Source organism: Zonotrichia leucophrys, chromosome 2 (assembly GCF_028769735.1).
Source record: "Zonotrichia leucophrys gambelii isolate GWCS_2022_RI chromosome 2, RI_Zleu_2.0, whole genome shotgun sequence".
Taxonomy (NCBI): domain Eukaryota; kingdom Metazoa; phylum Chordata; class Aves; order Passeriformes; family Passerellidae; genus Zonotrichia; species Zonotrichia leucophrys.
In genome coordinates, this window is record NC_088171.1 from 7,002,732 (window position 1) to 7,028,626 (window position 25,895).

General features: G+C 39.6%; 1 protein-coding gene across 8 annotated transcripts in view; it reads right to left on the reverse strand.

Moving 5' to 3' along the window:
• Positions 1-2,345: 2,345 nt before the first annotated feature.
• The window catches only part of PRKAG2 (protein kinase AMP-activated non-catalytic subunit gamma 2), a 222,517-nt gene continuing 198,967 nt past the window's right edge, over positions 2,346-25,895 (reverse strand). For all 8 annotated transcript variants that reach the window (XM_064703863.1, XM_064703865.1, XM_064703864.1 and 5 more), the window contains 10 exons: positions 18,945-19,026; positions 17,353-17,411; positions 15,915-15,960; positions 15,163-15,217; positions 13,236-13,362; positions 12,365-12,530; positions 11,910-11,947; positions 8,178-8,324; positions 5,851-5,944; positions 2,346-3,458 (listed from right to left, as the gene is read on the reverse strand). In XM_064703863.1, coding sequence (XP_064559933.1) covers positions 3,427-3,458; positions 5,851-5,944; positions 8,178-8,324; positions 11,910-11,947; positions 12,365-12,530; positions 13,236-13,362; positions 15,163-15,217; positions 15,915-15,960; positions 17,353-17,411; positions 18,945-19,026 — 846 coding nt within the window. In that variant the 3' untranslated portion in view covers positions 2,346-3,426. The remainder of the gene's footprint in view (positions 3,459-5,850; positions 5,945-8,177; positions 8,325-11,909; positions 11,948-12,364; positions 12,531-13,235; positions 13,363-15,162; positions 15,218-15,914; positions 15,961-17,352; positions 17,412-18,944; positions 19,027-25,895) is intronic.

The following is a 25,895-nucleotide window of genomic DNA, read 5'->3' on the forward strand; positions in this document are numbered from 1 at the left end:
AGAAGTAAACTGGTTACTCCTAAAGCTGCCTGGAGAGCTCAGTGGGAGCAGCTACAGGGCCTGCTGTGAGACAGGATTAAGCACGTGTGGTTTCACTTCTAGCTGGACCCAAACTGAAAAGCTGCAACTTACCTTGTGCTCCCTCCAAAAATGGCCAGAAGTGTTCTCCATGTCTTGGAACTGCTTCAGTCAGATTCCTCCTGTATGCCATGAGGACAAGAGCTCAGGCCTTGGAAATCAAGGCCTGTTCTTTCTGTTTTACTCCAACATTCATTCCCAGCACAACAGTGTCCCTTAATAAAAGGCCTCAGATACACAAAAACTGATTTCACTTTCTAGCAAACAGCAAATACCAGCTGATCCCAGACCCTCTACCTAAAGGATTCCAGAAGTAAAACAGAAAAATGTTTTTCATCAATGTCAGCAAAGGGGGATTTTTCCTCAGTTCAGAGCATCTGTGAAAAATACCGAGGGCTGAAGTCTACTAAGAAACACTTTCTGACACCTAAGCAGTTAAAAATATCCAGAGTAGGTAAAAGCCCTTCAGAATAATTATCTTCCACAGACATCTCTTGCTGTGCAAGGAAATGCACAGGAAACCAGAGGCATCAATCAGATGTTATTACAGCCCTGCTGGTTAAAATAGAACCCATTTCTTCCCCTGCACTGCTGAACAAGCTTTCAGGAGTCACAGGGGACATTTACTGACCCCTCCATCTGCAGCATGGTCCTGGCTGTGAAAGTAAAGGAGCTTCTGGAGCTGTTGCTGTGGTCTCAGATCTGTAAGTACTGCTTGCTGCCTGTCCAGAGGGGAGAATGCACAAGAACTGGAGTCTAATGACATTTTATTAATTCTTTTTCATGGCTGAGACCTCTAATGAGGCACATGAAGAGCCCCAGAGTGCAGCTTTAGTTACACTATCCCTTTAATCTGGAACATGCTGCAGTGCTGCTGAGTCACCCCTCCTCTCTCCACCCTCATTTACTTACTCCTGTCCCTCCCTTACGCTGGAACAAGCGTTTTTCTAGCTCTGTAGAAAACTGATCTGTACTAAAAACGACAAGATTTCTTTAGCTTTGTTTACTTGGCACTTGTGCCAGCACAAGCAGTGTGTGTTTTGATGGCACCGCTGTTTACTTGTGCTGGTGGGGCAGAACATCTCAGTTCTGCCACTCACAAATGCACACTTCAGGGCTGAATTCCAGAAAGAAAGGGTGGAAATCCTCTAAACACAGTTTTGTGCCACTGGGGAGGCTTTTCTCCCTATTTTTGCTAGTCCTGTGTCCACAGCATGTCAACAGCAGTTGTAATAATGTGAAAATGGGAAGCTTGCATGTGGTTATCTGAAAACTGCAAATTCATTCTGGCTTTCTGCACACTGCAGCACACAGGCAGGCTACAGCATCTGCATGAACAGGGACAGAATTTGTGCTATAAAACAGATATTAAAAAACTGCGAGTGCTTGAACCCTTATCTCTAAAACTACCTTGGCCAGAGGGCTGCAGGATGTGCCCACGCACACGAGTGATAGGGAGATTCCAGGATGCTTTTGGGCACCTCCCTGCCACTCCATCTCCCAGAGGAGGCTGCAGTGCCTGGGCTGGAGCAAACTTTGCTTTCCAAAGCTGTGTCCATGTGGTTTCTGGGGCATTTGCAGGCAGCACTACTGCCCACTGATCAGTTTCCTACCACAGATTCTCACCTCCACACACCCTATGAGGAATGAGAGCCACTGTTTTTAGTTTCAATCACTCTCCCACATGAGGATAATCAGAGCTGGGCTGGTGGCTCTGGTGGCAGCAACCAGCACCAGGCTGTTGCTCTTAGGACAAAGCAGCTGCTCCAGCTCAATATCACCTGGAACTGCAGGGAACAGAGTCAATATTTACCCAGTCAGAAAAGGTGCTGACAGTGTTTTTCACAAGGTAAGAAAGTGGAAGAAAGTCAAAGGGAACAGTTTCCATCATGTACTACAGGAATATTTTTAGTCATGAAAGATACCTGTAAGAAGGAAGTTTTTACACATTTAGTTCAGAATTTACATTCTTGTAGAAAGAAGTTCTGAAGAAAGTTTTTCATTATTATTATATTTTTATTAGGAAACTGTTCACCTTTTACCTCCATATTTATAAATGAAAAAATATTGTATCCCTTTCCTGCATTACTCCAGTGAAGTATTCAGACTGGAAACATAATACAGGATGAAGTCCTACCTCCAGTATTCCATCAGCATGAGCCACCTTTAAATTCAGAGGAAAATAAGAATGCTCCTTGTTTGCACTAATCCCAATGCATGTACATTCATACCTGTGAAAGAACTTGGCACGAATGCTAAAACCAAACTGATGTTGTAGGGTTTAATTTCTTCCATCTACAAGATCTACAATTATAAAAGTCTCATCTTCAAACTTTACAGTACATTTACATTAGCAAATACCCCACAGCTTCCCTCACTCCTCCGCTTCTGTACAAATCATATACAATAAAAAGTTTTGGGTTTTTGTCGTACAAACATCATTTTACACTTTAATACAGGTGAAAATATTGTCCTCTGGCACCTCATCTCCTCCATGGTGCCTGTGTATGACAGGACAGAGCACTTTCAATCCATGCTTCCGAAATCTTCAGCTCAAGTAACAGACTGGTGAACAGGGCACAGCTTCTGCAAGTCCAGAGTTGTAAATAATGAGAAAAATCTCCCACTTGTTTGTATAACAATCAACAGTTTATTAATGGATATGGTGAAATTTTAGCTATCCACCAAAGATGTGTAAAAAATTGTCATGAAAGTAAAAATAAATAAAGCTGTTTTTAAATCAGTCTTGTTTTACATTTCAGTTCAGAATGCAACATTGAACACAAAACTGTCATTGAAGTTTTAAAGAAGTCTACCGATACCCAAATTACAGCTTTTATGACAAATCTAATGAGAACTGAAACTGATTTGGTTTTAGGTTTAAAGACTTTCACATTCAAATACAGTGTCTCGTTTAGCACAACACTTCCTTTGACAGTGATGGGCAACAGTGATGACATATTGCTGTATTTTGACATAAGGCACTATGATATGAATATGCCATACACTTGCCTTATGCCACATATATCCATTGCTGACCAGTGACTTCTGTCAAATACAAAATGAAAAAGTTTCAGAATACAGTGCATTTTAATGAAGGACATCATGTGAAGTCTTCCAGCAAATGTTTTGAAGACATTTTGAAATACGAGCCTACATTTTAACATAAGCTTTTGTCATGCTGCTTTTTTTGCGACATCACTGGGGGGAAGAGACTCATCATCCATCACTAAGTCCCAAAACACATTCTCAACCATCCTGCTCTGTTCCACTGCAGTCACTGCTCTTGAGACAAACGACCCAGAAACTCTGTTCAAGTTCTCCTACAAATGTTTACATTCACAGCAGTCATTCGCTCTCGTTCTCCTTTTGTTTGGCACCTGGAACAGAAGAGGAAAGCAGCTGTCACTTCCTTGGCCACACAACTGGGGCAGCTCATTCCAACTGCTGCAGCTTCCCCTGATCACATTACCAAAATCACACTCCTAAACACAACATTTTCAGAGAATAAACTGCAGGACTGCTCAATGCCAAGAGGCTCGAGACCATCACTGCTTTAATTTCACTGCTAAGTTGAAGAAACCCTTCTGGGAAGTTACTCCAAATGCCTTTGAAGATTCTCCCCAGCACATAAAAAAAATTTGTTTAAAAACTCCCAGCTAAAAACCCACAGCCCAAACCTGTCCCTCAGCTTAGAGCCAAGCCTAATCATCCTAAGAGCCCCCAGAAAACGAGTCCTGCTCGAGCACAAATGATGGAAGAATTTGGTTTAACTACACTTTGTTGATGGAGCCATTTTTCCTGGCTCAGAGGCAGATTTTGCTTACAGCAGGGATCTGGGAGACCTGTCCAGCAGGACTGTGCAGCACCTCACCTCTTCTCCAGATACTCAAACATGCTGGGCAATGACTGAAGCCTGTGGTGAGCTTGGATTCAGCATCCAACTCTACAGAATAAGAATCTCTTGCCAGAAACCTGGAGTTGCTACTTGTAATGTATTATCAAACACTGAAAGATTCATTGAATGTTTTCACATCACAACTGTTAATTTTTTCCTAAACACAGGCTTTCCTGCCAGTCAATAAATTTTCCTTTCCATCTGTGAAGGGAACTGGACAAGTGATTTATCTGGTGTTGTCAGGAGCAAAGTCACACTTCATACTCTACAAATCAGATTTACATGGCAGACATCCTCCCTGCATGAGATGAATTCTAGTCCAAAATTGGGCAGCTGCTTGTGGAAATGCAATCTGATGCTTAACTGCTCCCCAAAAAACCTTCCCTCACTTCCTCTCTTGCAATGGCATAATCCTGCCCTCTCTGTTGCTCTAACCCCTGTACCAGACTGCTCTGTGGGCAGGCTCAGAGTGCCAGGCTGACTGAAATGCAGCTTTTCTGCTGGCTCAGTGAGTTACAGCAGCTCAGGGACCCCAGAGCATGCTGCTGCCCACAGTGGGAGCAGGAACTGCCCTCTGCAATAATTCCAGAGCACTTTTAGCTCAGCTCAGAGTTCCAGGTATCCATGAGACTCCAGTACAACAAAGCTCTTGGCTTGTCAGCACCCAAATTCATCTTTTCTGTCTGAACTTTGCACCATTAGCACTAAAATCTGCTCTGGATCCATCTGCCCTCCAGGCATGGATGAAACTCCCTCCTCTGCCAACACTGCCTGCCTGTCTTTACACCTCCCTCTTCTTTCCCCAGGCAAGGATTCCATTTGCCCCAGACCTCTGGGTGGTTTCTCATCCCTGCTTTCACAGAGAGTTGGGTTCCTTGCTCTGCTCTTGCTCTTCCAGGTCATTAAAAGGAACCAGATGTACTGACACAACACCTCCAGCAGTGAGGCTGATTGCTTCTCTTCAGAACAGAAACATTTTTATTTAAACAAGGTACATTACCTTTTTTTTTTAAAGTCTACAGAGGAAAAAACACTTTTATATAATTATGTTATCTATCAGGGCAGGTAAGAGATTTCAGTTAAGCTCACATATTGACTTTTTTGGATTTATTTGAAGTATGTATCTGCTCTATTTGTCTGATTTTTTTTTTTTTGAGGCAAAATGGTAATAATCCTCAAGACATTTTGCCTTCCTCACAGAGCCAAAACTGGGCTTTGCTTTAGTTCTCGTGACACTGAAGTAATTTATGAGGTCAAAGTGAAGTTACAATTAAAAACATAAAGCAGGCTAAGAAATTGGGCAAAACTTAAAACCAAAACCAAACTAAATCCAGCCAAACCAAACCCTCACAACCAAGATAAAAGTAGCAGAAATAAACCTACTGCTGGATACTTTTGTTAAAAGGAACTTGGTCATGTTCAGATTGATCACTAGAGATCTAACCTGATCACAAGAGAGTTTTATACTGGAAGAGTTCTGGTGGGCTGAGGTTCTATCTCTGACTTAAGCTGTGCCAGCCAAGCACAGCTGGACAACAGCAAGGCTCCAGTGGAAATCACAGCTGTGACCACACTTGGCCAGAGTACAGAAACTCAGAAGGTGCCCTGTTGTAATGCTGTCTATACATTCAGCTTCATCCACTTAAAATATTAATCAAGACTTTTTTTTCCCCCTAGAAATAATACATGGACATTTATGAAGCTTCTGCATGCTCTCCTCATGGAACAGGAGACTGGCAATTAATACTGTTGGCTTTTTGCCTGAAATTACTTGTGCATTTAAGAACTATCATCAGAAAATCAGACATTTACCACTGTGAATAACTGAAACCCAGCAGGGTGTGCCCACCCCCATGGCAAGGGCAGACCCATACCTGCAGGTGTGAGTACCAGAGCTTGCAGGATGTCAGAGAGGGAGATGATCCCCACAATGCTATCAGCTTCATTCACCACCACCAAACGATGAACCTGCCAGCAGGAGAAGAGTCTCAGATATACTGACCTGATTTAAAATAGGCAAAGCAAAGAAAAACAAACAAAGGAACAAACAAAACCCCTAAAGTAAAGTGAAGCATGAAGACAAGAAGGAAAAAACAACCCAAAATGGTTCAAAATGTCAGGAATAGCAATTGTCTCACAGCAACACAGCCATGCTTGCCCTACATAAATGAAAATAGTGCATGGTTAAAAGGAACACAGCTGGCTGACTGAACAGCATCTGATGTGAAGTGACAGGTAAGTCTAGATCTAGGTCTTGAAAATGCTTCTGTTCTCAAAATGTGGCATTCACATCAAAGACTTTTCCCCAAGTTACAGCCTCTGCCCAGCTCAGCCTGTGGTTCCAAAAAATTAGATACAGTAATAAAATGAGGATTCCTTCTGAAAAATACTCCCTAACTTCTTCAGCGGAGAGACACAACACTAAAACTTGTTGTATTTTGACACCTCTGTGTTGTTTTTTACTTAATTTTTCTCACAGGGATACACAATGGAAAGTGAGTGCCAGATTAGTTTTATAACAATTTGTTTTGAACAGACTGTTTAAGACAGAAAAAGGATTCAATTTATCTATGCAAATAAACACAAGGACACAACTGGGAAGAAAGATTTATCAACAGTAAGACCATATTTTCAAACAATGATCTTATCCTTACAAACCTCTCCTATGGAACATTTTACACCACAAAACTTTTGTGCTAAATGCAGGGAAATTAGGTGGATAATCCTCTATCCTCAGGCTTATTGAAAAGCCACTGCAGAACCAGGGAAGTGTCTGTCCTAAATTCAGAGCCTACCACATGTTTACTTTTACCCAGGTGAATTATCTCTCTTCACTATTAAGTTGAGAGAAAATATTTTATTTTTGATAAAACTATGCTGGTGATATTTTAAACAGGTTTATTTGTTTCTGCATATGCACATATTTAATAATTTTATTCCTCTCTCAGTGTAATGAAAATGGACAATGTTTCATTTGTTTAATTGCTTGTAAGATCAAGCAGTTGTCTGGCAGCTAAAAATAGCTGTGTAGTAGTTTTGACTGACTCATTTTTACATGTAAGCTCACTGTGTTTAGACTGAAAGAGAGGGTAGGAGTTGTTCTTAAAACACAAATGTCTAAAGCTTCTGAAGATAGTAATAAAATAATCCAAGTTTGAAATCTGTGTATCAGGAATGCTAAAATTATTCAGTTCAGGAGGAGGCTCAAGCAAATGCTGAAAGTTGCAAGTGGAAATTGCCAAATGAGGTTCTAAGGGCTTCTTAACAAAGTGGAACTTTTCCTCATATCAAGCATATGCCTGGTTACAACCCTAAAAAAATAAATAAATCTTGTAATTGACCAAGTTAAAGCATCTAAATGGAGCTGATCACACTCAGAGAAGACTGAAATTGGGAATATTGATTTTCTCCTGCAGAGAAGCCTTACAAGGGAGGAAGACCTACAAACCCATTCACCTCTGCATGCAAGGAAGTTCCCAGTAGTAACAAACAGGATAAACAGTGACAAAAGAATGGACAGCACAGAGATAAATATTTACAGGAGCAGTCAGTGATGGCTTCTTCACAAGAATTTACTTTATGGCCCTGTTTGACTGCATTTCTATGAGAGCAGTGCAGGATTCCATCATACGTCAAAACAATTTGCACCCAGTAAATTTCCTGAGCCAAGCTATAAACTGGGAGTTTAACAAATGATTTGTTTGCAAAACTTATGACAGGCTTGGAAGAAACGTAGGTATTAATATAATATAATATAATATAATATAATATAATATAATATAATATAATAATATAATAATATAATAATACTATAATATATTATAATATCATAATATATTATTATAATATTAATATTATTAGTATTTATTAACTAAACTGAAAGCTTTGCATTCAGTTTCGTTACTAAAACAGAAATGCAAATAACTGAATATCATTACAGGTGTACTGTGAAATATTTTGCACATCCCTATAAGCATCTAAAACCTGAGTCTGTAGAGCAGACGGAGTTAAATATTAATTATTATAATTATTAATAGGTAATTAGATAATTTAAAAATATTTAACATAATATATATCATATTATTAAAACATAATTGTTAAAAATACTTTCACCAAGCAATCAAAACAACTTAAAGAGCATAAATTTGTACTGTTTATCAGTTTGATAACACAAATTGCAACTTATTATGCAGGGACTCACCTCAGCCTTCACTATTCTATCCACAATGGTCTCCAGTGTTTCCAGCATACTGCACTTTACAACACCTTCAAAATACTGAGAGCGGTGCTGCAGGGCTTGTGTCACTGTGATATCTAAGTTATTATATGTTTTTTCAGCAGCAAGATTCTGCAAAAAAACAAACCCAGGCCCCATCAGACAGCTCAGTACTCAGTAACAAAGCACTCCATAAAGTAAATATTTTGGTATTGAGCAGATAGGCATTTATGGTCTAAGCTGAGTTCATTCCAAGTAACACATTAAACAAAGCAGATGCTCTTCAGATTCTGGGAGCTGTTGAGCACACAGATGATGCTGGACACCATCTGACACCCTGGGTTCATTGATAAAGCTGGGGAAATGCATCAGGCCAGTGAAAACCTTACTCTGTAGCTCATCTTTGGCTTGGTGTCACCCTGTTTTTGCCACGAGCAGCAAATGTAAAGGTGAAGCTCTTCAGCTTTCACACCACACAGAACATACAATTCTTTGTTGTTTGTTTTCCATAGGGCTGGGGAAGGCACCAACTGTTCTGAACACCACCCACAGAGTAATGGCAGTGGCTGAGTGCTAAGTGGAGAGCAAATTCATTCTTCACCTTCCTAATTTGTGGGCTCAAACTCCCTCTCCTGGACTCAGCTGGTGCTGTCATTCAGTGACACTTTGTGTGTCTGGGTGTATTTCAATAAGTACTGTAAGAATAATAACAATGAAAACCCATCCCCAGCACTAAAAGGCAGAGATGAAAAGAATTTGAAAGCTGACATTTTTCACTTTCATTCTAAGAACAGGATCATGCCTGCAGTGAGAGGGCTCTGTCCAGACCTGCAGAAGCTTTCTGTAGGTGAGACCATTGTGGTATTTTACAAGTGCACACCCTGGCCTACTGATTTTGCTGCTGAGGCACTGAAGGGAGAACAAAGGGAGAGCTTTTAAATGAAGGCACTGGACCAAGCAATAAAATTAAATTAAATTTTGGCTAGAAGATACTCGGGTCAAGTGTTTTGATTGAATTACACCAAACGTGACAAGACAGGTTCAAGGTGATCATGAAGATAAAAACAATTTCAGTTAATTAATTTAACCAGGGCCTAATGAAGGATATTGAGAGGACATAAAAAGCCTCTGCAAACTGAAGTCACCCTACACACAATAACTGATGCAATATGATGCTATTCCTACACATAATTCCATTCCCAGGCTTTCCCAATCAAGAACCTAAAAACTAATTCAGAACTCTTAAAATGAAAGAACTCTATGAACTTAGCCAGCTGCACACACAGGCATAGCTTCAACCACCAAGTAGGGACATTAGCCACATGGTTAAAAGTTAAAAAAGTTAAAAATCACTATCCTGGAAATTTTATGTTTATTGGAAGATCAGATCCATACACTTCAGAATACAATTTTTTCCTTCTTTTAAAGCTGAAGATCAGGTTGAAGCAGCCTGATGAAATCTGGAATCTCAGAGGTGATTATCTTTTAAGAATAGAATCTTTTAGATTCTTATCTAGAATTTAGATTTATTTAGAAACCTAATAAGCAAACTAGGACATGTGAGGAAAACTCCAATAATAACCCCAATCAATAGATGCCCTAACTCTTTCCCATGTTACTAGCTGTGTGCAAACAATTATATCCTACAAATTATATCTTTGTGGTGTGGAGTGTTTACCTAATTCCCAATATATATTTTTTCCCAGATAAATGATCCAACATCTCTAAAAATCCAATTTGCTGCCTCATCACTTAAAATGAGAAAAGAAGTGAAAAACATAAGGAACTGTCTTCCTTTTGGTATCTTTTTCCTGCCTCAAAATCTAACATAGTTACAAAATAAACTGAAACACTGAATCCACTAGCTGGGAAATTTCATTGTCTTTGATACATCAGTTCATCCTCTCTACAGCTACTGCCCATTCCCTGATGAGCTTTTGTGCAGAACAGGATCTTACACAGTTGAGAATCCTAAATAATAAAGACAAATGCCTTGAAATGGCAGGCAAGAGCAGTGACTTCAAGAATTTTCAGTATTAAGAACAATGTTTGCAGCCACAGATATTTATAAGCCTGAAGTATTTCCACTTGGGACTGTTCTCCATTTTACTGAATGCCTTCTAGGCAGCGTTGCAAACATCTGGATTCCTCATTAGTGCAGCTGGTTGGTGGCAACCTGGGCAGTGAAACCTCTAGCAAATAATGTAGTTGTCAGATGCTGACATTAGAAAGCAGGTGCACACAGCTTGGAGGGGACAGGGTAAAAAAAAATATATATATTTCAAGTTTCTGAAAGCCATGAGAATGGAAAAGCCCTTTTGTGACGGCGTTCGCAGGGGTCCAAGGATGAGGGAAGAGATGAAGATCTGACTCCATGTTTCAGAAGGCTTGATTTATTATTTTATGATATGTATTATATTAAAACTATACTAAAAGAATAGAAGAAAGGATTTCATCAGAAGGCTGGCTAAGAATAGAAAAAGCAAGAATGAAAAACAAAAGCTTGTGTCTCGGACAGAGAGTTCGGACAGCTGTGATTGGCCATTAATTAGAAACAACCACATGAGACCAATCACAGATGCACCTGTTGCATTCCACAGCAGCAGATAATCATTGTTTACATTTTGTTCCTGAGGCCTCTCAGCTTCTCAGGAGGAAAAATCCTAAGGAAAGGATTTTTCAGAAAATATCATGGCTACACCCTTGCTCTTAGAGGCTGGTAAATCATGGCATGAATCTGAGTATGCAACTGGAATCCTGAGGAAAATCCTGGATTAGATCTAAAGCAGAAGGAACACAGATGCAAGACTCTGGAGTCAGAGACACAAAAGAATGGGCCAAGTAGTTTTTATATCATTGAGGAGGTCAAGCTGTACAAAGTACTCAGACTGCACAGAGATATCTGCATTCTCTCTGAGAGCAGACTGGAGTGGCAGCAGCTGGAAAAAAAAAAGGAAATCCTCACTGAGAAACAGAAACCAACAAGAACAGAAGAGTTCAGCTGTGAGGGACCTGCAGTGATCACCTGGTCCAAGTGCCTGACGCTGCAGGGAAGAAGAAAAGCTGAAAAAACATTTTCTTCAGGGCCCTGCCCAAGCGTCCCTTGAGCACTGACAGCCCTGGGGCATTGCCCACCTCCTCTCTGGGAAGGCTGCTCAGTGTTCAGCCACCTCCTGGCAAAGAAATGCTCCTAAAGCCCCATCTGCACCCTGCAGGGTGGCTCTGGTCCATTCCCACATGTCCTGACACTGGATCCCAGGGAGGAGAGCTCAGCACCTCATTCTCCATTTCTGCTCCTCAGGAAGCCCCAGGAACCCAACACCCCCAGAGCCTCCTTTTCTCCTCCCCAGACAAACCCAGAGTCCTCAGATATTTCTCACAGAACATTCCTTCCCCTCCTCTGGATTATGCCCAGCCACATCTTATTCTGGGTAACATCCAGAACAATAAAACCCTGTGTGCAAACAGCACTACTAAGGATAACTTAAATAAAAATAGTAATAAAAAAAATTATGTGCAGGTTGAATTGGATCTCTTTCATTCAGTTTGTTAATTATAGCCAAAGGAACAAAATAAAACTGTCATATTAACAAATTAATTTGCAAACTTGCTTACTACATGTATTACAAACTTACTACATATATTACATATACTACAAACTTGCAAATATGCTTACTACATATAAAATATTTAAGAGAATTTAAGAGATATACTTACTATTACATCAAATTTGGAATAAATATCTACAACTTTTCCTAAAAAGAAAAGAAAAACAAAAGTTAACAAAAAGAAAAACAAAAGTTCACAAAGTGCTTAAAATACAGTATCAGTTTTCTTGCTTCCTGCTTTCAGCTGTTATAAATACCAGAAAGAAATGATAGGTAAAGAAGACTGAAAAACCCCCCAAACCAAACAACTTATCAAAAAATAAAATTCTTCCAAGCCCATCAACCTTCATTGTGCATAAGTATTTTTTTATATTTATTTTCTTCACCTTTGAAATTATTTTTAAAATTTATTTTAAATATTTAATTAATTCATTATTAAATTATATTTAATTATTTAAATTGCCTTTTAATTTTTATTTTTTTTTACTTTTTCTTGTGTTTTCCCCTCCTTCCCAGCACCAGTCCAGGGCCCAGCAGCATTTCCCTCCCCACTTTTGCACCCACCTGACTCATCCACCACAGGCAAGGCCGATATCCTTCGCTCTACAAATATATTCAAGGCTTTAATGATAGGAGTGTCTGGATGTATGAAGGCAATGTTGTGATAAGTTCCTATTCCAAGTTCATCCAGATTCTTCTTCATAAAGGCAGGCTTTGGCATCTCTGACATCTAGGGGAGTCAGAAGGAATGGATTTACACTGACATTCACCCATCCACCTGCAGACTCCAAGTGATGGTCACAGGTCACTGCAGTTTCCTGATACCACATTAATACAAAACCCAAACAACCCAAGGGGTTTCTGTTCAAAGCAGAAATTAAGAAATTAAATAACTCTGTTCAAAGCTCTAAATTAAGACAATAGAACTAGGATTTTCACTCCATTTTTTCTATAATAACATATCACTAAAAGCTGTAGATCCTAAGCTATGTCATTCCCACTAAAACTGGAGAGAGAAGATAGAAAACATTAATGTGAATATTTATTCTGAACTCCTGTTGCTTTGTTTGGCCCCCTGTTCATTGCTGTGACTAGCATTACTACAGAGCATGAACAATCTGGGAGACAATTCATTTTTCTTTTCATGTAAACAAACTCCTGAACCCGAGGAGATGTTCCAGAAACAACAGCAAATTACACCAATAGACAAGTCCTTGGTGTTTAGGTTTCCTTAAAGGAGTAAAACAAAATAAAGGCAAAATATAGGCCTTATATCAAGCTTTAATTTCCCTGTTACCAATAAAAGATGCACAAAGACACAATGAATTTGGAAATTCATTATGAAACTTCTGCACTAAGACTTTAATTACTTAATTATATCAGATGTCTACTGTGGGGAAAAATCAGTTAATACAGCATAGCTTTAAATACTTACAAAAAGCTGGAGGAACTTGAGGATTCTTTTATGGGTAAGTATATAAAGTGCATTTCCACTGACTGGATCTATAACTGGCAATCTGTGGATTTTGTTTTTGATCAACGAATATACAGCATCAAAAAGGCTGAGGAGAAAAACATTTTGTTTTTTTTAATGAATTCTAGCTAACAGCAAGTAAAGCCAAGTGATACATATGCACACATTTATAAACCCACATGAAGTCTATGTGGTAATTATTTGCATTATCTTTAATGCTATAAAAAACAGAAGTTGAGGGATTTCAAATTAACTTTTGCAGCTTTTTGCTTTGCAACACATGAAAAGCTATATGCTCATGGAAATCTAAATCCATTAAGAAAATGTGATGGAAAGTTCATTTTGTGGTATAAAGTATAGAAAAAAAACTCTTCACAAGTGTAAATTGTTTTTCCAGCAAGTGCTGCGCTTTTATTATCCTTGCACTCAGAATGGGTCTTTCTGTTAATAGACAGAAAAGAAAAATGGAGTTCCTGCACTTAATAAATCCCAATCCCAAATTTCTGTACCATTTTTTACAAAGGGCATTTTTATGGCTACATGCATATATGTAATAACCCCAAACAATTACCTAATAATTTCACTGAATTACCACTGGGGATTAGCAAAAAATTATCCTTAGGAGATCTAAAACATTCCCATGCACTGCAAACTAGCATTTGGCAACACTCAACCTGTGCAAGTCTGCTCTTCTTGCAAGTGACACTTTTATTTTTTCCCTTGGTGCATTAAGACCATGATAAAGCAGCTGACCAACAACTGCAATAAATTAGCAAGTAAAAAAGTTGGTAAAACTCTGCAAAGTTGGTAAAACACCTACTTGCTGAAGCAGGCTCCATCCCATAGATAAGCTGTGAGTTCTGAGTCCATCACAGGGATGGAACAACAATTCCCAGGTGCTGCAGTCTGACTGCCCCACAACCCAAGCCCATCTCTGCATCAGCTCTGAAGCTGACTTGCTGTAACCTTTTATAAAAGTTTTATTGTATCTTCTTTATGGCAAAGTGCTGCACTCTGACTGAAAACAATTATGGCTATTTTATTGCCTTAACAATATTATTTGCAACCTGCCACCATTCAAAATACATCCCCCATGACTGAATTGAATAATTTATTCATGACTAAATGGCAATTCCACTGAGGTACTGCATATCATTATTTCAATGTAATCACTGGAGCTCCCTTCACCAGGGCACAAACAATCCTGGTCCACAAACTGAAAGCAAAAACCAGAATTTCACCCTCCAGTTCAGCAATTCAGTAGTGCTCAGTATTTAACAGATCAACTAAATCTCCCTCTCAAGTTGTTTACTAAATAAGGCATAATGACAGTATAAAAACTATTTCTTTCAACTTCCATCAAGAAGGAAAGGACAGTCATTTATATTTGAAGAGACAGAGCCTTACAGTAGAGCAAAACAAACCACAGAGATATTGTCTTTCCTTTAGTTAAGGAAAGCTATTTCCCTTAAAAAGGGCTTTAAGTTTCTCTGACTGCTGAGAACAAGATAGCTGAAAGGCTCTAAATGTTTTGATTTTCATGAAATAAAGATGACCTGCAGGCTAGTTTGAAGGGTCAAGCTATTGGCTGTTTTGCATTCTAATTTTCACCCATGTCTAGCTCATTTACCAGAACAGTTATACTGATAAACCACAAAAGTTCAATTTAAAATTCCCATCTTAGGATAATCAAAGAAGTCTTCACTCACAATAAAAAAGAAAAAACTCTCACCCCTTCTTGATTAGATTATATTAAAAGATAATCTTTCTTTATTGTACTGTAGTTTACAAAACAAATTGTTTCTTCGTACATATAGAGGCCTTAAATTGAGAGTTGAGACAGAGTTAGTGTATTTCAAGTTAAGCAGAGTGAACAGTGAAATCCTACCTTGCATCTGGGGAGATGTTCACTAAAGGTTTAAAAGTCTCTTGTAAATAAAGCTCTGTGGTTAGAAAATTAATAGACTGTTACCACTTCAAACGAAAACATCAGCTTTTTTATGAAAGCATTTCATGAATTCATTCATACAAAATTAAGTGGCAGACAGCAATTTACAGTTAGTTATTCTACCATTTACGCACAGTGCTCTATATTGACATTAAAAAGACATCAAATTTAAAAGCAGGACTAAGCTTGATACCAGCAGAGGTCACTGCAATTACAACAAACAAACAATCCCTCACTCCTGCTGGCTCTGAGAGTGTGTGCTGCACACAGACACCTCCATGGGTCACTCCATGGGACACACACTGCTCTGCACATGGAGCTGCCTCCCTGCATTCAGCACCTCTGGGCACACCCAGCATTTTGCATGAATTTCTGGCTGCAGGGTGCAGCTCATTCAGGCACAGCTCTGCTCATTCCCACTGCACATGTGCCTCACTCCACTGGCTTCTTTCCTTTCTTAAAGAGCCATGAACGAGGGGCAAAGTGTTGCACAGCCCAGATCACCAGTCCATGGCTGTTTCAGATAGAAAAATAAGGAATAGGAGCCAAAAAAGCTTTTACTATTTCTGTTTTCATTAAAAAATATGTGGAGAGAAGTCTATGATGAATTCAAAATCCATTCTACTGAAAAACATCAGAATCTACAAATTATCAATCAAGTAAATTATCAACCAAGTAGTAAATATTCTTACCCCTCCAGGTTTCTATCTTGTGCTCCTCCAATTCATAAATCTGAACCTACAATGAGTAGATGGAAGTTCAACTTAAAGTAATTTCATTTTAAATCCATCATAAACACTGTAAACATCTGAAAAATTTTATTTCACTGCTGAAAAATCTAACAGAGCAAGAACAGTCCAACACAGCATTTCTTGTAACAAGGAAAAAGGGTGCAATCCTGCCCCTACTGCAGAGTACAATTCTGGATTTTTTATTTCAGGGGACAGGAAAGCCTTTTACTGGTCCAGGTTTGCAGTCCAGGTATTTTCTGGACTCAGAGACATCACCTCAATCATTTTTACCACCCAGGGTAAACCCTTGGGGGATTCCTCACACACCCACACCAGCAAAAAGCTTACCCTGATCACTGGACTTCTTAATGCCAACAGAATAAACTTACCTGATCATTAACAGGCAAGAGCATTTCTTTTAGGGAGAAACTACCTGGATGTTCCTCATCACTCAGTGGTGGATATTATCTAGTACATGAGTAGCAATGTCTTCATACTGAATGTCCTGATGACACTGAAATACTTTAAGAATTATATTTTCTGCATAATTTTCCCTATTAAAACTAGAGCATTCCCTGATGGAACATTCATTTATTTATTTTTCTTACAGAAAACTGCATTGGTCACTTAAGTCAGATATTGTCCCTCCTCAGCTTCTCCTATTTCCTGCTGCCAGTTTAAGCAGAAGCTATGAACAGGACCTTAGACAATGTAAATGAGTGAGAACTCATCAGGGAAAGTCTCATGGAAAATCAGTAATATTGATGCAGAGACACAGAAACAATTTTAAAGAAAGCACTTTTTATTTGTTCCTTCCCCCACTCCTTGTCAATCCCCAAGGAGAAAAAAAGAATTCTTGAACATGAAGGAAGGACAGTGCACCACACTACTGGCATCTGATGAGAATTTCACTATCAATTTTAAAAAGTAACTGAGCTTTGACAAGGCAAATACATCAGCTGTCTGCTCCATCCAACTGTTCTCGATTTTTCAGCTAGTAAAACACAGTACATATGTTTTAATTGGTAGGGGGGGAATTGTGATTTGACAGGAGCAAGAAAGGGATGGAAATGTTTGTATGAACATGCAAGCTAGAGAATTTCATCAACTGACTGCCAATGGGAATTTCAAATTATAGTTAATTGAAGTCAACAGATCTCCAACTGATTGTGCAATTCAGCCATGTAACTAAAATATTTGCATATATTTAACTAGTTTAACTTGTTTATATCATACCATCACTCCAAGAACAGTAATTTTTTACAGCATCCAAGCCTCTGTAAGTTACCATGCAAAGAATTAAATAATAATGACAATCATCATAAACCTTTCAATCTGGTATATCAGTCTCTGATATTGTATGGCAAATGATCAAATTATAGCTTAACATCATACTTACCATAGGAGACTTATAGTATCTATGCAGTATGTTAATGAAATCTGTAATTGTTAACATTCCTGTAACAAGTGATACATAAAAAAAAGGTCTTTAGAAACATACTTAACATAGAGAACTTTCAGCTATTTCCTCTATTTATGTTCACAATATATAACATAATAAAAGTTAAGCCCATGTAAAATACTACTGGTATTGGACTATTTAACAGTGGGATTTCAAAACCATGTCTATTCACTTTCACACTGACACAGGGCTTCAGAATAAAAACACACCTGAAGTAATATTCAATATTATAACCCATGTTCTCCTCACTTTCAATCTGACTCAAAAATCCCCTTGAATTCAGACCACATCCACCCCCAAAGGCATGGAAGGAAAAGAGGGGGTTTAGAACATCTTTCCAAGTTGGAGAACTATTCTTGTCTTTCATTTTCTTTTTGAATAAGACACATTCTCATTATGTACTTGCCAAGTCAGGCAGACTCCTAGACTCAAATGAAGGAACAGTATAATACATTTTTCTTGACTATTACTTATTACAGAACTTCATTCAATCATTTCCATGGTAATCTTCAATGCCTGTATGAAATGTGACTTTTCAAAAGAAAAAAATAGCACATCCATTGTACATATATAAATAAATATATATTTTAAGCACCAACACCAAGCTATGTAATATAATATTGATGATTAGTTTAGTTACCTGAAAATATTAATCTTTTTTGAGCTTTCAAGTTCTAGATTTGAGAAGATGCAATTGCTCCACTGTTTACTACTCCTACATCTAAACTGAAGAAACTAAGAAATGGGGAAGGGAAAAATTAATCTGGAGGTCAGCTTTAAATCAGTAGAGCTTAGTTACAGACAGAACATGAAATTAAATAAAATGAAAATGAAAAAACACAGCACTCCTATGGTGTATTGCAAGACTGCTCCTCCCCACTTGGATTTAAAGTATTTTAACAAATGCTTTATTAAGTATCTACCATTCATTTCCACGAATCCTCAACATTCCAGGTCACAGCAAATACATGTAATTCTATTTGTCACTGCCACTGTGACCCATTTTCTAACTGAAGCAGATCTAGTTTTGGAAGATTATTGTTGTGGTAATTAATGACATGATTTTTTAAAAAGCAGTACACAGATCTAATGTTTTTCACCCAACATGGGACATCTCTGTATCTCCAGGTCTGGTTTTAGAGATCCTCACTGCACTCACTGAGCACAGGCAGAGACACCCTCCTACTGCACTTGTATCAGGATATTGGAATATTAAATTATTCTCTTTATAGCTCCTGTTTTCAAATTTTCCTTTCTGTGACCATTGCCTTTATTTTTAAATACACAGTGAAGTGCAAATATTAGAGACTGAGTTTCAGAAGGTTAGGACCTAAAAGAAGCCTCATGATTCTCAAGGCACAGCAAAGCTGTGAAAGCTGGCACCACTGCACTCCTCACAAGGAGGGAAAAGAAACTCTTTGCCACTATTTCTCTAGGATGTTATGTGATGGCCAGGCTCAGATCACCTTCTGGAACAATAAAGCACCTTGGAAATTCAAGTAATCCTGAAAAATGTCAGAACTACTTACCTACAAAACTCTGTTTTTTACTCTCCCACAGTGGAGCTGCTCTCACACCATTTGCCACCAAGGCAAAAAAGGCTTTCTTTACCTGAAAACAAAAACCAAACCAAAATAAATGTCAAAATTTTGCCTTGATTTAGCATACCAGACACCATCAGAAGGTTTCCCCTTTCACCAGGAAAAAACCCAAAAAGCTGTGTCACAGGTAGCTGGCATTCAAAACAGAACAGAAACCACAATGCCAAACGAAAACCCTTCAACCTTTACCTTTTAAAATGGTTAAAAAGCTGGAAAAAGCTTAGCAAAACCAGATCTGTTTTTCTTTTATTTTGTGAATATTCTAAATTAAAGCTTCTGATATAACCATAAACTAGAGAGGGCCTTACATTTAACACATGAAGACTGTGCTATGTTCTAGTCAATGTTTACTACAGCAAGTTGTTATAAATATGAGATTGAAACAACAGCAGTTCCATGTCCCCTACAGCTTTTAGACACCTGATTTATACAAATTAAAAAGAGTTTGATTATTCTAAATATGACTGAAAGTTAAAAGAATTACCTGCCCTGCTTTGCTGCTAAAGAAATCAACCAATTATTTCAATTTTTTAATGAATGAATCCTCCCCAGAACCAGAGGTTACAGGGTCATGGTGTCATTCTGGAAAGAAACACTTTCTGAACTCTGGCTCTCTGAAAATGACTCAGGCACTGGTGCACCCCAAAATCCTGAGCTGGTGATGTGCTGGAGTGTGACATCCTCCCTGTCCTGCCCACACCCCCAAACAGTCTTCCTATGGAAAACACAACACAGAAGGGATGGTTCTGGCCCAAATCTTGACCTGGCACAAAACCAGGACAACCAATTCTTATTTCTGTATCCATGAAATTTTTCCTTGGTCCAAACAACACAGAATTGCAATTGCTGGATGAATGCAATCTGAACAGATCATGTTTTCACATCAGTATCTGAAAGGTCTACTTTAAATTATGTGCAAGGGGATCCTCTCCACAACAGACTAACAGGAATAAAAGGGCTTCACAGTCATGGAATCAGCAGCCAATAAAGCAGTGGCAAGGAAGGATGTAGAGAACAAGAAGAACTAGAATAAGAATCTGTATTTCTTGCTACATCTATGCAGCCTGACTGCTTCCTCCCTGACCATGAGAAGCAAATCCACCCTCCAGACATCAGCAGATGGCAGATCTCAGAGCTGCCTCCTGACTTTGGGGATCCCATCTCACCAATGAACAGGAATAACCACCAGCCATCATCCCTTAACTGCACTGAAACTGAAGAAGCCACATGAGGAAAAACAACAACAAAACCCCAGGGCCACAGTAAGACTAAATCCACAGGATTTATCTAGAAAATAATTAAAAAGAAAGGTGCCAGAGGTGTTCAGCCACCCTGCTGAGACAAGGAAGAGTCAGCCTAAACAAACATTACCAAATCCACCACAGGAGCATCCTAACTCATGAGGAAGACTGAAACCACAAAGAAACCCTCCTGGCAAGATAAATGAAGTGTTCCCACACAACAGCATCACACTTTGAGTTAGTGCAGCAAAAGCAGGGAGCTGTTTGGGGAACAGACACAGAGTGCACACAGACCAGCTCCAGCTTGGGGCAAAATAAGCTCTAAACATTCTTCATCATAAAAATGGGAAAGGACCTCACACTGCCTGAAACCCTGAGCCATCACACAAGGTCAGGCACTGTCAGCTCATGTCCCCAGTCTCCACAAGAGAGAAAGATGTTCAAGGCTGGATCAGAGCCAGAAGGGAACAGCTAACCTGTTGAGGCCAGGGGGAAATAGCTTTCTCCCAGATAGCAATCATGCAACACAACTCCTCCAGCAAGTGTACAAACCCTGTAATTGATAACCTGGAAGAGAAGCATGCCTCTGGCAGAGAGTGTGTGGAAAGCCAACTACAGCACTTCAGGCAGTCTCCAAATTCCTGCTACTACTTCTTTCCCAGACACAGCAGCAGCAAAGAACACCAGCCAGCACCATGCTCAGATGGGTGAGACAGCAAGGCTGATATTTCAGATTCAGAAAAGACACTTCAAGAGAGAGAGAGTTCCAAAGATATATTACTCAAGATGCTGAGCTTGTAGACAATCCAGAAGGAAAAGAAAGGATTCTTCAAAGGATAAGTTCTTGCCCTGATCCTGCTGTTTGATTTACTTGCAAGTTATTTGCCTCCAAGAATCACAAGAATCTTCAGTTAGGTGCCATCTTGTCTAGCTTTAAAAGACACATTTTGGAAATTCTGAACAGATAAAATCTGCTGAACAGATACAGGTCAGAATTAAATCCTTCATAAAAGACAAGGATTTTAGCTTAAGTACAAGAATATTGAACATTTTATGTAATAAATCACTGAAATTTAGTAAAGAAATACTTAAACTCAACCCCCTGGGCTGTTGTCCTAGACCACAGCTCAAGTGACACTGCTATTGTTGCCTTCAGCTGTACTGTAGAAAGTGTTACATGGTCACGTTTTAAATAAAGTAATAATGCCATCAGTTCTGAATGTTAAAACTTGTCTCTTATTTAAATGAGGTAATTACAAAGTAAAAACCATCTTCATTCTTATTTGCTAAAACTGCTTGCTAGTGCAAACAGATACTCATCCTGCAGTTTCTGTGGCTGACCAATTTCAGTTGCCCAAAGGACAGCTTGGTGGGCAGCCAAGCCCAGGGCTGTGGAGCTGGGCTTCTGTCCAGCACTTTGAGATGTCTCAGTGATGTTCATGCAGACAGTACCCACAAGGACCTTGCTTTCTGATGATATATAGTTAGCAGCCTTTGAAGATCTCCACCATGTCCCATCTCTGGACCTCCAACAGCGTTGTTAATTCTCCAGCCCACAGTGCTGGACTGGCCTGACCTCCACAAACCCATTGTTCAGCAGCCAGAGCCCATGGATTGTTGCTGTTCAACACCATGTACAAACACTCTTTAAACAAAGCACTTTTGTTCTCATTAACCATGTCCTAACACACACACAATGAGCCACTAAAAATGGGATTTATCCTCCCAAACTGAGTGGTTGTTCTGACATTTACCCTGACCTTGCACATCCACCCTGACTTCACAGCCTTCCACAGGGATTAAGCTGCATCCCACAGATGCCATCTCCCCCCCACTAGGATGTCTAGACATTTACAATTAGAAGAGCAATCCTACTTTGTGTGACTGTCTTCTCCAAGATTCTGCCCTTTAAGTGGAAGAGTCACATTTCAGCAAAAACACAGCAATTAAATCCTGGATATATCACAGATCACCTCAACAATAGCTGCTATTCCACTACACTGAGCACAACAGGAACAAGCTTTTCTTACTACAGGAACTCATTACACTGTGAATATGCTGAATAAAAGAACAGACTAATTTAGGTTAGACACAGCCTCTAGAGGTCACTGTTCCTGCACACCATTCAAGCATTTCCACTGCAAGCCTGAAGGAGGACAAAGCCTCTTCCAATACAACAGTCACTACCAAGAAAGCAAGAGACCCAGACATAAGAGTCCTGTTTACCAGGTAGAATGTTTGGAAAACCTTGTCCCTTACAGTCAGTGAGCTCCTAAAATAGCTGGATTACTGGGCAGTGAAACCAGAACAGTGGTAGAAGATTGCACCAGAATGCTGAATATATTTTTCCTCACTGCTGGGAAACACTGCAAGGGACACTCCTCCTTACCAGACACCAGGGATTTTACAAACCCTTGCAGAAATGCTCTCCCCAGTAAACATCTGTGAATGAGGGAACCACCTGAAAGGAAAACTGGGGATGAGCTCGTTTCCAAAAATTCAGGTTTGTTTTACCTAACACTGTGTTGTGGAAACTGTAACTATGTCCATAAGCAATCAGTGGCCTCAGACTTGTCTTCCAGGACTGCCCCATAAGGCAAGGGGGGTGACTGCTGCTGTGGAAATATCTGACTTCATTTGCCTTGCAAAACGATTCCTGTCCTTGACAAATGCTTGTGAGTAAAGAGCTGTCACAGTTCCTGGTGCTAAAGGGTCAGAGCTGAGCAGAGAATCCTACTGAGCTGAAAAACACAACTCAGCACCACTGCCTTGTGACAACATTCACTGAAAAGGCTCAAAGGTGAGAGAAGTAAGAAACAAAGCTATGGAACACCTTCAGAAATGCCAGCACCAAGCCAGAGGATGATGCAGATCATTGTTCAGCAGCACAGACAGCATTCAAAGACCTGCCAGGACTTCTGTGGTGTGGCTGCCATCAAAAGGCAGGATGATAAAAGTTCCTCTGTTTCACTGGGTAAGCCAGGTTCAGCCACTTGCCTGAAAGCCCCTAAGTAACCCCAGGAAATGTCTATTTTATCAGATCACAACAGAAAGGAAGAAGCTCCTTCTTACAATCTTTAGCACAGAGCTCCCATAAAAGCAGCACCAGACTCAGCTGATCCCTGACATTTTTATAATCTTTGATTCCTGATGGATGGATGCTCTTTTCACTGGGTAAATTGACAAATTCCCAGCTTATTTTTATTCCAAACTATTTTTAAGGAGTACAAAACTAGAGAGGACAAATACCTCCAAAAATACACATGCAGACCACAGTATCAAACCCCAATCTTCCAGGCAGTCCCTGAAAAACAGCCACCCCTCCTAACATAACAAGTACAAAGTTTGATATATAGCTGAAAGGAATTTACAAGAAGAAGGCATCCAGTCTTAGCAGGCTTGGTAAGAGTAGCTGAAGAACTAAAGGAGAAGGTTGGATTTCTACACCAATGCACTCACATGGTTTTAAATACCATGGAGGGGCTTCTCAATGGTTTCTCCTTGCAAAGGGGGGAAAAGTTTTATAATTTCAAAGGAAAACAGCATAATGTCTATCTCCACAACATGAGCAATGTGGCAAAGTCACTCCAGACACAGACTTTGTCCTCACTGTTAAGAACACAAAGGTGGAAGAAAAAGTTACTCTGAGAATTCCTTCATAGGAAGCCCAACACTCTCATTTCAATAATTCTTACCAAGCAGGAAGACACACAGGTCTCTGTTGTAACAGGAAAATCATCCGGGCTCTGCTGCAACCTTTGTACAGCATAAAACCTGGGCAACCCACACTTTATTCCCTTGGTTCAAGAGTGTTTATGAGCCAAGACTCCTGAATGAGGCAACAGTTTCCAGCCAAACATAAACAGGCCTGTGCTTCCTTAAGCAGCATGGCAAGTTCTCTGGCTGCCCAAATCTGAGCAAGTCTCCAAGAGAGGAAAAAGAAAAACCTTCTGCAGGTAAAGCTGATGGTCCTGCTCCATCAGACAGGTGTGTAACATCTGCCCTGCTGCTCCCTCACACCACCAGGATTTCAGGCTCTGCACGAGGCTGCCATCTGAACAAAGCCCATGAAATATTCTTTGGGAACATGTTGTTAACATTTTACTAAGTTGAAAATATAACTTTGCCACAGAGCTCTTTGGACAGCCTTCCTCTCCCTTGCTGTTGGCATCACCTTCAAAGAATTTTTTCCTATGAGCTAAGTTGGAACACTCTTGCATTCATCCCTAGATCCCACAATTACCATCCTGATAACACAAAAGCAGTACAAGCTAAATATTCTCCAATTCCATAGGGCAATTTCACTTTGAAGCAATTCTTATTGGGAAGCATATTTAACTTGCAATTCCTTTTTTTTCCCCCCCTTCAAATAAAGTTGTGATGCCCAATCCAGACATCTTACCAAGTCACAGAGAACAACAGTCCTGTAAAGGAGCTACTTTGAAAAGTCAAAAATCTCTCTTCTGGTGCATTTATATAATTCAGTGTTTGTACAAACTGATTTGTCTGGAGAGACTAAACCTGTATGAAGAACACAACCAAGCATCTCAGCATTGTGACTACTGCATTCAAATTCATTTTCCAATGATTTCTTCTTTGGTCTATGAATTTGTTAGGAGCATTTCCTCCTCAAAGGACTATGCTGTGAAACCAAGAGGCTATTTAAGGACAATAAAGACTTTCATCAAGGGACAAGCACTCCTGGACCATATCAAGTAGAATTTCCTCCTTTACCTTACCAAGTAGATTGGAGAAACACTGGACAAACCTGTTATTAACTGGGCAGCTACACTTGCTTCAACATCTGAAAAACCCCCACCAATAAACACTCACAATCAGGTCTTCTAGCTCAAATTCAAATTCCAGGTTGAATTTTGGAAAACTTGTATGAAACCAGATCAAAAATTCATTTATCTTTTGCAGGTGATGGAAAGGAAGCACTCCTGGGTAGATCATGCATTTCTTATCACCACAGCTGAGTAAAATTTAAGATATGATGGTTTAATACCCTTCAGGGCCAAGCCAAACCCCAGAAGTAACAGGTAGGGTCTCATCCTCAAGTTAAAACCATGCACATATTCTGGATTTCTCCCCTGGGAGCAGGTGCCATGCCCACATGCAGAATTCCTCCCAACACCACATGCCCATGGAAAGGTCCCAGTCCAGCCAAAGGCACCAAACCAAATCCTGCACTGATGCTCTGTGTCCAAACTGGAGCTTTCTGCTGCCAGATTTCACACCACAATGGGCCAAAGAGGGAACATCAAACCAAGTCCTGCACTGATGCTCTGTGTCAGTGTGCCCAAACTGGAGATTTCTACTTTCAGATTTCACACCACAATGGGCCAAGAGGGAACATCAGGTAATTGTGACAGGCAGAGCCAGTGGGATCAGCTGCATGGGGAAGGGCACAGAAATTCCTTCACAAATTAAGATCTTATCCAAAAAGTGGTGATGGGGCAGAGAAGGCAGGAAGAATGAATGATATGTAACTTTCACTCAGCCAAGCACAAACACCTCACCTACACCCTGTATAGAGATTTCTGTTTAAGTGACACTATTATTCCCACAAAGAAGCACTTCCTATTGATTTTGAGAGCTGCAGGAATTAAACACCTATGCTTGTATACCAGCAATA